The following is a 16,866-nucleotide window of genomic DNA, read 5'->3' as shown; positions in this document are numbered from 1 at the left end:
TGAGGTATATTTGGAATCCTTGGATGAGGCCGAACACAACGCACCCCATGACGTCAATATCCGCCATGTGAAGTAATATCTCAGCAAAGCTTTCACGTATCAAAATCAAAGTACATGGGGTCAGGACCCAATAAGGAGGAGGCTCAATACATTTGATGACTTTTGACCTATAGGTGGTGCTAAAAAAAGCAAGATTACGTTTTGGCCTCTAACGGGTGATGTGTTTGGAATTAAAACTTAATAGTGGTGTCTGTTAATACTGTGGGAGGTACTAAGGCCGACAGATGTGAATATTTGATGTCAACGTAATTGATCCGGCTGCCATATTGGATTTAATCAAAAACACCTAAAAGTTTTCAAAGGTCACAAAGTTTGTCCGATTTTCATGAATCTTGACGCAGATCATCGTCAGACCATGCCTCATAAACGCATTGCTTTTTGGAGCCATATTCAAAACCCGTCGCCCGTCACGACCAATCAAGTTCAAAACAGGAAGTGAAGTGATATCTCAGCAAGGCTTTCACGTATCAAAACCAAAGTCGGTACATTGGGTCAGGACCCAATAAGGAGGAGGCTTAATAAATTTGATGACTTTTGACCTATAGGTGGCGCTGTAATTTGTAATTATAATTATAATGTTTGTCCGATTTTCACGAAACTTGACACAGGTGATCATCAGACCATGCCTCACATATACGCATTGCATTTTGGAGCCATATTCAAAACCAGTTGCAAAGCCGCCAAACAGGAAGTGGCCTCATAATTCAGCAAGACTTTGACATATAGAAACCAAAGTTGGTACATGGGGTCAGGATCCAATAAAGAAGAGGCTCAATATATCTGGTGACTTTTGACCACTATGGGGGCGCTATAATCACAGGAAATGAGTTCATATCTCGCCAATGCTTTCACATATCAAAACCAAACTTGGTTCATGGACTTAGGACCACATCCTGAGGACACACAATAATTTTAGCAACCTTTGACCACTAGGGATGCTATAATTTGCAACATTTTCTCTTATAGACACCAAACTTGGTACATGGACTCGGGACCACATCCTGAAGACGCTCAATATATTTAGTGACCTTTGACCACTAGGGGCGCTATAATTATCAACACTTTCTCGTATCGATAACAAATGTAGTATGTGGACTCGTGACTACAACCTGAGGATGCAGAATCATGGTGATGTTTGAGGTATGCATATGTGTGGGGGGCTATTGGGGTGTGTGGGGGAGAAGGTTTATCTGTGTATATGCGATATGTACACGACAGGCAGTCTGCGCTTTTTCCTCATTGCGGAATGTTTGTACATACCTCGCCATGTTTTTACATGCATGTTGTGAATCAAATATGCCTAAAGTGGGCGCAAAAACCTTATCTGGCCCTTAGTAAACCAAGCAATTGCTTGGGGCCCCAAGCTGGCCAGGGGCCCCAAGACAACGACTGGTTAAGAATAAAATAAAATGCTTTGAACGTAAAACAAACTGTGCAAAAAAGCCCTGTTTGATAGGGTCAATGCAGTAAAAGTAAAGATAAAAAAAACGTGCAAAAAAAAAGTGCAACGACACTGTTACAGTCAATACCGGGATCCCCCTCAAGGGGGCCCCTCTCAGTAGTCACTGACAGCAGCCAGCCAGCCAGGTTCGTGATCTCTGCTGCTGGCAAAATATAAAACCTCGGCAGTCTTAATGAAGCGGAGTTTTGCGTCCGGAAGCCAGAAAAGAAAGAAGAGAAAGGAAGAGGATGACAAGAAAAAACAAGATAGTGGTAAGTGATAAATTACACTGGATAAAATAGCTCAACTTATCTTGTACAAATGGTGTAATGTCGCAGCAGGAAGGCTAGCCTAGCAAAAAATGTTTCTGTTAACTACCTGCCTGACGGCCCATGCTGCTTGTAACAAACTAGACAGTTAGCACAACTTTTTTTCTCGAACGGACAGAATATGGTTACATACTGTAATATGTTTATTAGCGGGATAAGGAAGACGCAGATCTGTTCCAGAATCACTGTTTATCGTATTTAATGACATAACATTGCTATAGGTTTTGATGAAAGTGGCATAGCTTCTCTGCTATACTTACTATTCGACCGTGATAATCTATTTACCAAATGGGGGTTAGGAAAACCACACGATAAATTCTGTGCATCAAAGCAGACTGGAACATTCATGCCTAGTAGTATTCATGCACGCAAGCTGTTTACTGTCTTTAAAGCACCAGGTGCGTCTGTCTAATTCTCAAACAGCAGAATGCTTAAATGCTATGTTAAGCTACAAGTAGGCCTAGATCAATGTATAACATTAGCTTGGGATGTTTTTACAGTAAGCATTGGTAGTTGTGAAAGCAGCTGCATCTCTTCTAAATATTAAATTTGAACAATGCATCCTTTTAATATGTTTTATTTTCTCACTTTGTGAGAACTGAAAAATGTTAATGTGAGTGTATGTATGTGAAGGGTTCAGATGCAAAAGACTCTAAATGCCACCTATGTCAAAAATGAGATAAAGATGGTGAGGGGATGCTCTCCACACATAGTATACGCTAATCAAATAATTTAACTTCTAAACCCACTAAATACCACTCTCTTCCTGGTCTGAAATATCGATTTATAGGCAAAAACCTATAGGAGCCTGAATTTAAATGCTCATTTAAAAGAAAAGTGGTCAGACGGATTTAGAGGGTTTTGCATCTGAACTCTTCATGTATGTATGTGTGTGTGTGTGTGTGTGTGTTTAAGTATGTTGGATTTATTTGCACTGTCAACATTTTTTATTTATATAAAGTGTGGGTGAACTTAAACTGTATGGCTATGCTGTGGTTCCTGTAGGCTTTGCGTGCGGTGGGGGGTGGGTCTCCATGTCCATTTTGCTTGGGGCCCCCAAATTCCTTGAAACGGCCCTGTGCAGCTGTTTGCAGACTTATCTTCAGCTTTCAACATCATCCAGTCAATCATGTTACAGAGAAGCTGATAAACATGGGTGTAAACCAGACTCTTGTACAGTGGATCCAGGACTTTCTAACAAATAATAAAGAACTGGACTATAGGACTGAGGTTGAGCACTTTCATGAATGGTGCAAACAAAATTTGTCAGGGAAATGACTGGATCTGATAAAAAACATCTCCAAACTCTTAGAGCAGTACACCCTCAATCTGGCCCAGAGGATACTGGATGATCCATCCCACCCACTTTTACTCAGAGTTCTCCCCCCTCCCCTCTTTACGAATATTCCCCAAACGAGCCATCACATCATTTGTGCTGAGGAGCATTCAGTTACTAAACAGATCAGACACAGTCACATAGACATTTAAATATATGCACTACTGATTATTTATTATTTATGTATTACTTCTTAGCTGTTGGACTGATGATGGCATGCCACCACCACAGTTGTTGTTGTTACTTTATACTACAGCTTTAAATAGTTTCAAATAGTCTGTTTCTGTATCCTCTATGTCTTGATGTAGTTGTATTGTTATTTATTGTTGCCTGTGCTTTATGTTCAATGTGGTTTCCTCTAGTGTAAGACAAATTCCCTTTGGAACATTAAAGGTTTCATTCATTCATTCATTCATAAATCGCTGTAAACAAAGGACATGACTGAAAAATAATAATTACCGGTATATTGGATGAAATAAAAATAAAATAAAATAATAATAATATGGGATGGCATTGCATTAAAAAAAAGACCTGTATGACCTGTATGGGCTCAGGAAAAAAATCTGACAATCATTTTCTACAGTCTGACACAACACAGTCTGACACTTCATTATTTAGACATCTTTTCAGGGCCTGTAAAATATTTTTCATAAGTTCCAAAGTTTTCATACATTTTTTCACCCTTGATTCTGTATAATTTTTACTCTCTCAGAAAGTCCTTATATGTAGGCCATGTTTGGGCATTAATATCTTGAAAAGGATTGTTCTCAGCCTGCTCAAACTTTGTAAGGTGGAACACAGACATGTTCTCAATATGATTGGACCTTTACAAGTTTGTACTGCATGGCCATTAGTTTTAAATAAGGCCCTAGATATGGAACAAAATGCAAAACTGGTGACACTGAGTGCCAGATATACGTAGATTTGTGAACGCAGCGTTATCAGCGTCATGGCCAACCCGCAGAAAGTGCACACTGAGCTTCTTCAGTTTACGTGGTATTTATCAAACCTTCCATTCATCGGGTAATCAGCGCCATTCTCCGCCCCCCTACCGCATTTGCGTACATGTACATTCACAACTGAACGGCATACTTCAAGCACAAGCGCAGTGGAATGAAGTTAACTGATGACAACATTAAAAAGGAAACTGAGCTACTTTCGCATAGATTTGCCTACTAGCTACCTCACATACCATTTTAATCCTATGAAAATTACAGAAAAACACAACCTCCCTCTGTTTAATCCTCAAAAGAGCGAGAGCTCAAATATTGGTACAACATTGATAAATTATAGTATGTAAAGGAAAAAATAATGATTGATACCAAAGGCGTACAAAACCAATGTTATACTACCCTTCATTTATACTACCCTTTTTTAAAATTCAGGCTTATAGAAAACCAAAGCTGCACTCACTTTACACTATGTGTGACAATCACTTGTTCTGTTGTACTTTGTCTTGACTGTTGTTACTAGTGTTTTGTCTTGCCTCTCAAACTATGAGGGTGCTGTATGCTTGTTACTTGTTTTTATGTTTCTTTTATGTATCTGCCTAGGGACAATAGATGAGAACTAGCTATGGTGCTAACCAACAGCATATTTACATTGTGTACTTGAACTGATTGTCCATCAATATGTACTGCCCTTTTCTAAATAAACAATTAAATAAATAAAATAAATGTCACTCTTTTTGCACTTTTTTTTCCAAATCTAGGGCCTTGTAGAAAATCAATGAGAATGCCATACAAACTTTTGATGGTTAAGTCATACTGAGAACATGTTTGTCTTCCACCCTACAAAGTTTGGGCAGCCTATGAATAATACTTTTCATGATATTAATGCCCAAACATTGCTTCCCAGAAAATGTGATTTTCAGGCTGTAAAACTGATGTAATTTTAAGGGCTGGAAATAAGATGAAAACATAGGATTTGAACAGAAATATTTTACAGGCCTTGGTTTTAGGACCCATTCTTGATATAAACAAGGTTTAAGCAAAATCTGAGATGGTGCTGTAACAACCTTATCTGATTTGACACGGAATGACCCATATGGTCTTTATGGCATAGCTGGCTCAAGATGTTTGCACAGTACTGTAGATGTAAATAATGTATTTAATGCTTCCATACACGTAAACATATACAATATCTATTTTCATTCTACCATTTGCTTTGCTTGCTTGTTTGTTTGTCCTCTATCATCTATGGTAGTTTACATCTACTGTATGTAAGTCATGACCACATTAATAAAGCAATGATTACAGCAATAAGAAATAGACCAACTCAAATTCTAGAGAGCAACTGCTGTAAACAGAGGTAAATATAGTTATCTAATCAAATAAACTTTTGAGAAACACCCTTAACATTTTACACAAAGATGTTTGTTCCATAATTTCCATACAAACATCCCTCACACATTTCAAGTAATTAACTGGGTCTGTAAGGAAGCCAATTCAGCAATGTTTCAATGTAGAATTTAACTAAAGCTATTCACACCTCTAGTTAACCGATCCTGATAGAAAGAAAACCTTCATGATATGTTCCTCACTGACCTAGTATTAAGCCATTATGAGAAAACTGGTGGCAACAAATTGGGTGGTAATGCTGATACCATCTGTAAAATGTGGTGATACTGTTTCTCTAAAGTCCTGATATGATGGTTCAAGGAGATATTACTGAAAAGTGCATTTAAACATGAATAAAAGAAAATGTTTAAAAGCAGTAAGAGAGTTCTTCCAACTTTTAATGCAACACTTCTGAGAACCTACTCAATAACCATTGTGATGTGGGTGTAGGCTGCCAATAACTATATATCTATCATGAAAAATATTTTTCATTTAGTTCCAATTCAATTCAATTCAATTGGATTTGAAAATAGAACTTTTTTATTATTTCTAGTATTTACACAAGAGTACGTGGAAGAAGACTTAGAGGGACCAAAATTAAAAAGGTGTTAATCATAGCTGCATATAGAGAGAAAGCTACCTGTAGCAAAGATTCAAACCCCTAATGACCATAAGTAGGCCACAGCCTCAATGCAAGTGAAGCAATGAACTCAGTTAATAGGCGTGGGGCTATGCAGTTGCAGAGTGCAAGGGATAGGAGGGATAAGATAACAAAAACACACACTGGACAATAGTTTGAGGGTTGTACTAGACACTAATAAACATACCAGTCTATCCCAGGTCTTTGTCCCATCAAACATGTATTACAATAAAGATTTATATTCTACCTCAGAAACTCCCCTCAATCAGTTGATTGGCTCAATGATGTTCCATCTGTGTTCCACTGGACATTGTCAGACCCTGAGGCTGTGGGAGGGAAGTGTCTGTTAATTGAATGTCACTTTGAATTACATGGATGACAACCCTGAACCCTGAATGAGCATGACCTCATGATGAGCAAGTGTGTGTGTGTGTCAGTGAGAGAGAGAGAGAGAGAGAGAGAGAGAGAGAGAGAAATGTACCTTTTTTAATATTAAGGACATACATATTTTAAAAGTCCTCAAACTAGGAGCATGCACTCACACACATATGAGCACGCTGCTCTCATGCATGCATGTTATGCAAACAAGAATACAGATGCATTGTTGCACAATGTGGCACATTTTATGCCCATTTACTTGTATAAAACTGTATAGCTATTTTGATTTGGTATGACTTACTTTAAGAGCACCAAATAGGCTTACCAAGTAGCAAAAAGTCAGCCACTTACAAACAAGTTTTTGATATATATTTAATTTCTCTGTATACAAATCTAACATCTATTCATGTATTCTGTGAATTATTTATGCATACATAATCTCAGACATACTCAAGATGGACGTCTATAAAGCAAACAATTCCAGAGCATAAATTCTTGCTACTGATAAGAAATATATTGGAATCTATATATTATGAAAATAGCAAACAGCAATCCTGATGAAAATTAATAAAAAGGAAATGTTAATAATATTTATTAGACAAGGCAGTTTTCATATGTCAGGACAATTCAAAAGGCCTTTATCCTGCTTATACCCCGGTTGCCACTGATGTAAGCATTAGGCATTTATAGCACACAAAGGAAACATGAGGTTTAGTGTAAAGAGAAGCCAACCCTTACTACTTTCTCTGGTTACAGACAGTGGATAGTTAGCTTGGCTACAGTTGATTCCACTGTTGCTAAGCCTCCTTGTTAGTTCAACCTTCATTTATTGATATGGAACAGTAATTAAAGAAATGTTCAAATATCCTTAACAGTTTTGGTCCAGTAGGCACAGCTGAAGTGCCCTTGAGCAAGGCACCTAACCCCTCACTGCTCCTCGAGTGCCGCTGTTGTTGCAGGCAGCTCACTGCGCCGGGATTAGTGTGTGCTTCACCTCACTGTGTGTTCACTGTGTGCTAAGTGTGTTTCACTAATTCACGGATTGGGATAAAAGCAGAGACCAAATTTCCCTCATGGGATCAAAAGAGTATATATACTTATACTTTGGAAAACATTCTTAAATCAATCAAAAAGCATTACATATTGAGTATTATAGTTAGCCCAGAAGCCAGCCAGAATTTAACCCCGCCCACAAAATTTGAGGTTGGGAAATTCGGTCTGGACTTTGACATGCTCAATTGACAAGCTTCTATGTCCATATGAAAACTCAATTAACCAACCAATCAAATCGTCCAGGTGGGCTTTATCCGAAGATTGATAGATGATAGTCATTCCCGTCACCTGAGCGCGCTTTGGTTGATTTCGTTTACAACAAAAGGAAGCTAGATGTTTAGATGTTTAGTGTCTGTTGTGAAAAATACTGACAGTGCCAAAAAACCCCCCCAGAAAACAGCGATTAAGGCATTTGTCAAGAAGGATGTTTTGGCTGCTGTCCCTAGAGGATTCACAGTAGGCTATTTCATTGCTCTGATTGGTTAGGTCTATCCAATTGTGATTTTTTCCATATTTCTTCCCTGTATTGGTTGAAACATGTCCCTTAATCACGTCCCAATGGTGCAGTTTCAGATAGGGGTGGGCGATATGGACAAAAAATAATATCTCGATATTGTTTGTGATTTTGACGATAACGATAATTAGTCGATATCATTTAAAACAGTTACTTTACAGCTCATTATTTATGAATAGCATCAATACAATAATAACCAATAACCTGTGACATTTTAACCAAATCAACCAATGCATTGTCACTCTGACACATTCCAATTCTGCCCCCACTTGAGAGTGTGGCAATGACATGAGAAAGTCTGAAGCTGAAGTTCCTTTCAAAAACCTTTATATTCACTGTAAAATGAAGCACCCCATGTTTACCCCTAGCCCACCCCTAGTTTCAGACTCACATTCTGAATAGAACTGAGTATGGCTATGTCAGACTATAGACCAATCCTGCGGAATCCGTACAACAACAGCGCCATTACTGCGGTTTATTCAATTGAGAAGATTGCACTGAAGTCTATGGAAGCTAACTGTGGAAGTGAACAATTTACCAGTTTTCTAGCTTTTCATTTTTACTTTGAATCGTTTACTGTGGCATGCGATGTCAGGAAGAATCTGTTCTGTGTTTGGCTGCTCCATAGTGAAAACTACTAGTTTGGAATAAAACCAGACTGCCCCTGTTGATCACATGCCAGGTGGTTTAAAATACTACTAAATACCTCTAAAAGCATAGATTCATATTTAGGGCCCGAGCCTGGAGGTCGTAAGGCCCTATTGTTTTTGCAAGAGTTATTATAGTAGTTTGTAATTTTCTGCTGTACTTTGCCTTTAGTGAAGTGGTTCCCATGGGTAAAAACTCATGAAACTTGACATGCCCAACAAGTGTCATATAATTCACTAGCGGACAAAGGCTTGGCCGTGGGCGTGGCACAGGGACTCTCTAGCGCCCCCTTATGTCATTGAGTCTCGTGGTATAGTTTTACCTACATGCACAAAATGTGAAAAAGCGCCAAGCCAACTATTAGCTAGTAACTTTGCCTATATTATCTAAATGACACAGGCTACATCATGTAATATATAACTTGGATTAAACTCTGAAAGACAATATACTAGGAATGTACTGTATATCTGGGGGAGTCTCCATGTACTATGCAACTATTAGCACAGAGAAAAGAAAAATGAGGACAGAATTGCACTTTTGGAACAGCTGACTAGCGGTCATGCAAGGTCTTGTGATTGGATCCTGGATTTTTGGTGGTCCATATGCCACACCCGGGGCCAAGCCTTTGTCCTTGACAGCTTTATCGGACACCTGTTATGTGTGCCAAATTTCATGAGTTTTCGCCCTTGGGAACCCCTTCAAAAAAGGCAAAGCATGGTAAAACATTCCCAACTATAATAATAATAATAATAATAATAATAATCCTTACAGAAACAATAGGGCTTTTGCACCATCTGGTGCTGGGGCCCTAATCACTTGCCCAATGATATGGCGACAGGGTTAAACAGATATGGACGTGTATTTTCTTTGGAATTGAGTCAGGACAGCTGCTTTGAAAACTTTGATTGATTTACAACAAAGATGTGTGTGATGCACTGCTAAAAACGATTTGGTAAGAATTGAATGCAACATTTGAAGTTTAATTTCACTGCTGGTTATGCCCCTGGAAGTCATAAGTCAATGAAGCCTTTCCAGACCCACTCTCAGTCTCAATGGATGGAATTTGAGAAGCAGTCTAGTCTTAACCAGGTTAACTCAGAAGTAAAAAAGCAGAGCAATTTTAGAACACACATTGTTGGTACTGCAAAGAAATACAATGGAATCAACTATTAATTCAATGAAAATATAGACATATTATATACACTTTTAGTAAAAGTATTTGGGTGACAAAGTTGTAACAGTTGAATATTTCAAAGACACAAGACATTGTCGCGTTTCTATACTAGCTGAATAAAGTATCAAGGTTTGCTCAGGTTGAAGCAGATTAGGCTTGTCATCAACATCAAGATGATGACAGTATCAGTCTCCTCAGATTCAGTTGGTTGTAAAGGCTTTGTGCTCATCAGCACAGGGCCTCACTTAAGGTTTGATGACATAACCGAAAAGTGTAAGTCGAGCTTTGTGTGGTCTCATCTGCCGCAAGTCACTGGATGGCGTGAGTGGGTCCCCAGAAGTCTGGAACATGATAGTGTATGGAAAGAGGTACTAGTAGTATCAGGTAAATACAAACATTTTTGAGAATAAAATAATAGTTAGGAGTGAATGTTTTTTTTGGCAAGTACTTATGGCTATATGTATGTCAACCATCTCTCATATTCATAAACAGTGGTGGTAAAAAGAACCAAAAGAACCTAGCACCACAGCTGGAAGACGTGAGTAGATGGACATGGAGGGGAGTACAAACAGTGCCTGATGCACTTATTAACTCACCTTTAAAAGAGCCACAAAGATGAAGGCTGGAATACAAAGCATGGGAGTAAGCATGAGGATGTAAGCCAAACTATGACCCCATGGCAAAGTCACTGACGTAGATACCATATTATAGAAAAGGGTGGCCTAAATGAACAAAGAGGAATTGAGTATCAGATGTGATTATTATTAAAGTAATAGTAGAAATAATAATAATAACAACAATAATAATAACTAGATGTACCGCATAGCGGTCAACATATGACTGCCGCTCAGTCCTGTACATCCTCTCCGCAAAAATAAATCACGCTTGTCAATTTGTCTCCATCTCATACAGAGCCTGACCGATATGGGAATAGGCCTTGAATAGGCCTAACTATCTAGTTTCCTAATGAAAGGCTCTTCATATAAAGTTTTTTTTTTAAGAAAGAAAAGAGTGTCAGGTCTTTGTTCAGTGATAACCACATTGCCACAATCGTGTGTGTGTGTGTGTTTGTGAAAGAGAGTGTGTGTGAGACAGTCCTGGCTTGTAGCTCCTCTCCTCATCATCCTCTACCAGCAGCCCTTCGCATCTACAGGCCAATGGGTGTACAGTTTCTAAATACATTTATTTTATGCCTCCCCCCCTCCCCCATCCCAACATCACAACTGAAGATGGAGGCGATTAAAGCAGTATAATATTGTACAAAACCTGGACAATCCCTATATCCCTATAGCGGCAGTCATACTAACAATGTAACAATGTAGAAAAAATAATAAAAAATAAATACAATACAAACATCAACAGTAAATTTGAATGTCAAAAGAATAGAATGACATAAAGAAGGGGATCACTTACCCCACATATCAATGGTGTGATAAACAGCCAACAGTACTTCAGTAAAGGAAATGGTGGATACCCAATCATGTCTTCAATATTGTCATAGAAACGATCTGCTCCTACAAACAGTATATACTTCAGTATACTAAACAGTATATACTTTCAAGGCATCCAATGCAGATTCGGATTTATTTACCTGCATATGGACATATTAATATATTAATCATGTCTGTCTTCATTTAAACGTGTGTAGTGTTTGAGATCATCTAATTTACCATAAATCCATGCGATGACAATGGTTTCAAAGCAGGCAATGAAGAGAAGGCTGTTCCCACTGACAGCATAAAGGTCAACTAAAGTAAAAAGATTGATACCCCCCTGAATAAAAGAGACACACACAAATAAAACAAAAAAGTCAAACCAAGAAAACCGAACAGTTAAAATTATGTTTTTTTATCTATCTATAAATTGCAGGAATGTCTGTCTGTGCGTCAGTGTTTGTCTGCTGCATATTTCTCGAACCGTTCGATTTCTAACTTGGCAGGTGTCTTGCTACTGGCACGAGTAAGTGCATACCAAATTTGACGTTGTTTGGATAAGAAAAGCAAAAGATATTGCTAAATATATCGGTAAAAGAAGCACACGTTGGCTTTGTCCGCTCTGCCATAGCCACTCCCCCTCTCACACAGCACAGCACAGTACCAGAGGCAGAGAGGGTAAGCGGAGTTTTGGCAGCACTGAATCACAGGGTTTTGACGCAAGATGTTTGGATGATTATCATGTCTGACCTCAACAATAATGACTCCCTGTATGCAGTTTGCTTGCATACAATGATTCCACGGATTTTGTAACAACACGCCAACAAACACGGGTATGTGGCTAAAGGGATGCAATAAACTGACGCTTTGAATAGCTCAGGCTACTTTGGACTTGAGACTCTGAATAAATAAATGACATTTCCGACTGCAAGGTCCCAAACTGAAATGCGCAATAGGCTAATGGTCCCGTATTTAATGACGTTTCAGAAGACGTGCCACACAGCTAGACAGAGTGGCAGACAGAGAAACGTCACTTATGCTACCTAAGACTGTTTTTGAGTCACATCGTCGCAAATCTCATATGATGATGCATCCTTCTACAAAATGGTTTGTCTTCTATATCGTTAATATTCAATAGGCTAAACATATAGCCTTACATCAAAGCTTTAGGCTTATGCCATTTCGATCAGCTACAGACAACGAGTGGCAGACAGAGCGTGATGTCTTCAGTATCAGGAAGTTATTCAATAAGCTTAACAATAATATAGCCTTAACTCAAAACAGCTGTTAGGCTTATGTCATTCTGATCTGTAGAAATGTCACATGCAGCCATGCCTAAATTCTGCTTACTGCACATTAATAATATAAAGGTTAATATATTAATAGAATATTCAGTATTCATTATTTAATGCTTAGCTGGAATCATGTTTTCCCTATCATCCTATTTTTAAAGCAGGCTGCATGGACCTGGAGCAACACCATAATCCCCCATAAACTGGTCCACAAACTCATTCATCTCCCCACCTTACTTTGCTCATGGATTCTGAACTTTCTCACATTCAGACCACAGAATGTCAGAGAAGGGAACCTGACATCAACTGTAACCCTGAACACAGGCGTGCCCGAAGGATGTGTACTGAGTCCAGCCCTCTACACCCTCTTCACCCATGACTGCGTCCCCATCCACTCGTCCAACACCATAATAAAGTTCGCTGATGACATCACTGTGGTGGAACTCATCAGGGACAACAAGACCCACTACAGCCAGGAGGTCCAACACCTGGCGGAGTAGTGTGTAGATAATAACCTGGTCCCAAACACAGTGCCGGTTCAGACCTCCATGGGGCCCTAAGCAAAATCCTGCTAAGGGGGCCTCTTACCTGAACTCTGAGGGCCAAAATGTATGCATTTTTTACAGTCGCACCTGATACCCCAGTGCTCTTAATACAATCATCCCACCCCCTTTTTGGATGTCTACGGAAGTTTCCAAATATATATTTTTTGCCCCATAAAGGGCTAGGGGAAAATAATTGTGTGTGAATCACCTTCAATAGCATTTGTGTTACAACATAAGTGTTCCAAATTTCAGATGAAAGACCATCGTTCTTTGTCTGTCTCACTATTTACCTCTGTGACGAATGGTAGGCCGAAGAGGAAACACACAATGGCAATAATCAACACCAAGATCTCCCGTCTTCCCTGCTTCCTCAGCTCATCAGGAAACAGATCAGATATGGCTGTAGCCAGGCTTTCAACACACACAAACTGGTACAAAAAATACAAATTGATTAAAGTTCAGATAAATCAATTTCTGAAATGCCTTCCATATAACACAGTACCCTCCAGGCACCGCTGCTAAAGTTGACTAAAAAGAGGAATATAAAATCATCTTTTGGAATTTGATCTTAATGCCTTAAGTAAAAAAAATGAGGAAATATCCAACCTTCAAGGACACCAATTTTCTTTGTGAATAAATAATGTATCATAAATAAATAAATAAATGTTCTTCCAATATAGGGGTCATAAGTGTTGGCGCCTCTATGTTAAATTACCATAGAGGCAGGCAGATTTTTATTAAAGGCCAGTTATTTCATGGATCCAGGATACTATGCTCCCTGATAAAGTTCCCTTGGCCTTTGGAATTAAAATAGCCCCACATCATCACATACCCTTCACCATGCCTAGAGATTGGCATGGATTATTTCAGTTAGCCTATTAGCTGGTTTGATTTGCATTGAGTACAATGAGCATACAAAATAAAACCATGCCAATCTCTAGGTATGGTGAAGGGTATGTGATGATGTGGGGCTATTTTAATTCCAACCTATTAGCTCCTATTGTGACACACCTGCCAACAATCAGTATTTCCTCTAGAAATATAATCCTTTGTTAATGTTGTCACAAAATGTGAAGTCTCCAAAACAAAAGGCCATGACAATAAGGATAAAACAAGGCGTGTTTGTATATTGTGTCATTTTCATGGAACTGAAATGGTATGTGGGGTAGTTATGTAGTATGCTATGCTAAATAAGTGGTTGCTATGCTGGTTGCTAGGGTCATCATGTTGGTTGCTATGTTAGTTGCTATGTTAACATAATTTTAGTGGTTGCTAGATTGTTGTTTGGTTAATTGATATTGTTGCTAGGGTAGATAAGGTAGTTGGGTAATCAAATTGGTTACTATGGTGTTTGCTAGGTTGACATACTGGTGGTTGCTAGGTTGTTGCTAGGGTAATTATGTTGGTTGCTATGGAGGTTGCTAGGTAGGAATTGATGTGGACTGTATACTGATGTATGTTGATAGACCGATAGTTTAATAGATCATGATAGACATAGAGTTTAAGGCGAGACACGGTAGGTGAAAACATTGTTTCATGCACTGGCCAATTTCGAGATTTTGGGATAGTTTGCTTTAAAGGCACAATCCGTCAGGATTTCGTTTTATTTAATTCACACTCCACACACCAATCCAGTTGGGGGCAGCATGTAGGAAAACAATGATGTCACAATGATTTGCTAGTGGTAGAAACGACGAAACGCACATTGCCCACGTCTCCTCCTCCCTCCCCCGTCTCCGTTTTCGCTACTGTCTATCCCTATGTGTCTATCAGAGAATGTCAATGTGTCTATGGTCAGCCGAAAAAAAAAGAAAAAAAAAACCTCCTAAACCGGAAAATGTCTTCTTCAAAGCCGGCTCACCCTTACCCGATCACCACATTATAACAGTTTTTATTAACGTTTTGCTTTTCACACTGGTATTGTTGGTAATGAGACATTTCAGAAATAAATACAAATTTGCTAGCGGCATTTGGCAAGCGAGTCTTAGCAAAAGCTAGGCCTAGCCTGCGTGTAGTAGCGATTGTATGGATGGATAAACTGAAAATAGTAATAAGGTATTTTTTCGGTGGAGACTGACGATTTAAGATTACATCCCCCTGCATCGAAGTCAGACAAGAGTGGGGCAAACGTAAGGGCCAGGCAAAGAAGAAAAGGCCTGGGTGTCTAGTGTCAGTCCCAGACCTGGAGAGAACAGTACAGGGGCGGCTCGAGCTGTCAGAGCAGCCAGAGAGCCGCTGACCAGCAGAGGCGTTTGGAGAACAGTCACCGCGGAGAGTCTGGCAGCAACACAGGTGTTCTTGCCACGTAGCCAGTAACTAAAATGCTCCATGTAGTCAGTGGTTACAGCCAATCGTTCTGTTTACTATTAGAGGTCATTATTAGTACCATTTATTACACGGCTCTTTATAATGCTGTAGAATGCTCCATTCACTCCGATGGGACTTCCCAACGTCCTACGGTCTGATAATTTTTAATACCGGACCGTTGCTAAGTATAACCAGAGAATGTCAAGGAAAGTGAAACTCGGCAGGCCACGGCCAGCACTGCATCACTGTCGGGAGATATGCCACGATAATGACCGCCTTACAGAACGTTATTCCTTACACAATCATCCTCTACAACTAACAATAAAACTTTCTAAGAGCACAGTGGCTACGTTTCATGTAACATAAAGAATACCTAAATTATGACTAAAATGTTATGTTCATCTTTTCCTTTGCACCTTTAGGCTATGAGTTTATAATTTAAAACTATGGGCACAAATGTCAAGAGCCAAAGCTACCACTTGAAATTACATTAGTTTAAACAACTCTTTAACAACAAATAGATTCTAAGAAGTCAGGAACAGGAGAGAAAAGCATGATGTTAGTATACCAATCTTGATCAAAGAACACTTTCAGGCACAACCAATGTTTCACCAATCCTGATTCTTGGTATTTATTATAAAACTACAAGACAGGAATAAACTTTACATCTACCAAGTGCAACAAGATGAATAGAACTTTTGGACTATATGAGGCAGGAGGGAAGCAGCTGGGCACATGGATAGTCCTTAGCAGTCTTCAACAGCAAGAAGTTGGGCTAACGAGTCAGGCTTCATGTTGATGAGCCACAGGAAATGAAGAGGTGATCTGATCCTGTGAAAACAGATACAAACACACACATGGGTATATTGTGATAAAGACATGTTTGAAGAGCTTCAAAGGAAAATGGTGATGCTATTTTGCAACAGGCCCGACACAATCTAAGCAACTTATAACGTTACCGGAGATAGAGGATAGTATTCTAACGTATCTGAAAGTTATCCTAATCGTGTAGAGTTAGCATTAGTTGTAATTTTAGTATCTTATGCTGCCAACATCATTCGTAAGCAAGACCACAAGCCAGTGAACATTCACCAATATCAAAATGTATTTATTGCATATTGGAACATTACACTCTATGTATTGTGTAGGACACAAAACTTGGTCACGTACAAATAATAGTATTTGGCAAACTGCTTAGCATATGCAGCAAGGACGCCGCTAGGTTGGTAACGTTAGCAATGGCGGTCGAACGAAGTCAATTTACCGCGATCTACAGCTGACAAACATTACCTAGTGGCTCGAGAGCTAATTCTACAATATCTCTTTTGCTTAATCAAAATTATGAATTATGTTTAACAGATGTTTACTTACCAGTCA

At 39.0% G+C, this 16,866-nt stretch overlaps 1 protein-coding gene across 3 annotated transcripts in view; it reads right to left on the bottom strand.

The window, feature by feature from the left end:
• Nucleotides 1-9,697: 9,697 nt before the first annotated feature.
• LOC125310761 (sodium- and chloride-dependent betaine transporter-like) overlaps nucleotides 9,698-16,866 on the bottom strand; it is a 30,978-nt gene continuing 23,809 nt past the window's right edge. For all 3 annotated transcript variants that reach the window (XM_048268435.1, XM_048268436.1, XM_048268437.1), the window contains 5 exons: nucleotides 13,473-13,610; nucleotides 11,583-11,685; nucleotides 11,326-11,426; nucleotides 10,509-10,634; nucleotides 9,698-10,253 (listed from right to left, as the gene is read on the bottom strand). In XM_048268435.1, the coding sequence (XP_048124392.1) occupies nucleotides 10,158-10,253; nucleotides 10,509-10,634; nucleotides 11,326-11,426; nucleotides 11,583-11,685; nucleotides 13,473-13,610 (564 nt within the window). In that variant the 3' untranslated portion in view covers nucleotides 9,698-10,157. The remainder of the gene's footprint in view (nucleotides 10,254-10,508; nucleotides 10,635-11,325; nucleotides 11,427-11,582; nucleotides 11,686-13,472; nucleotides 13,611-16,866) is intronic.

This window comes from Alosa alosa, chromosome 17 (assembly GCF_017589495.1).
Source record: "Alosa alosa isolate M-15738 ecotype Scorff River chromosome 17, AALO_Geno_1.1, whole genome shotgun sequence".
Taxonomy (NCBI): Eukaryota; Metazoa; Chordata; class Actinopteri; order Clupeiformes; family Clupeidae; genus Alosa; species Alosa alosa.
Note: the sequence above shows the minus strand (reverse complement) of the source record. Positions and strands in the feature narration are given on the sequence as shown.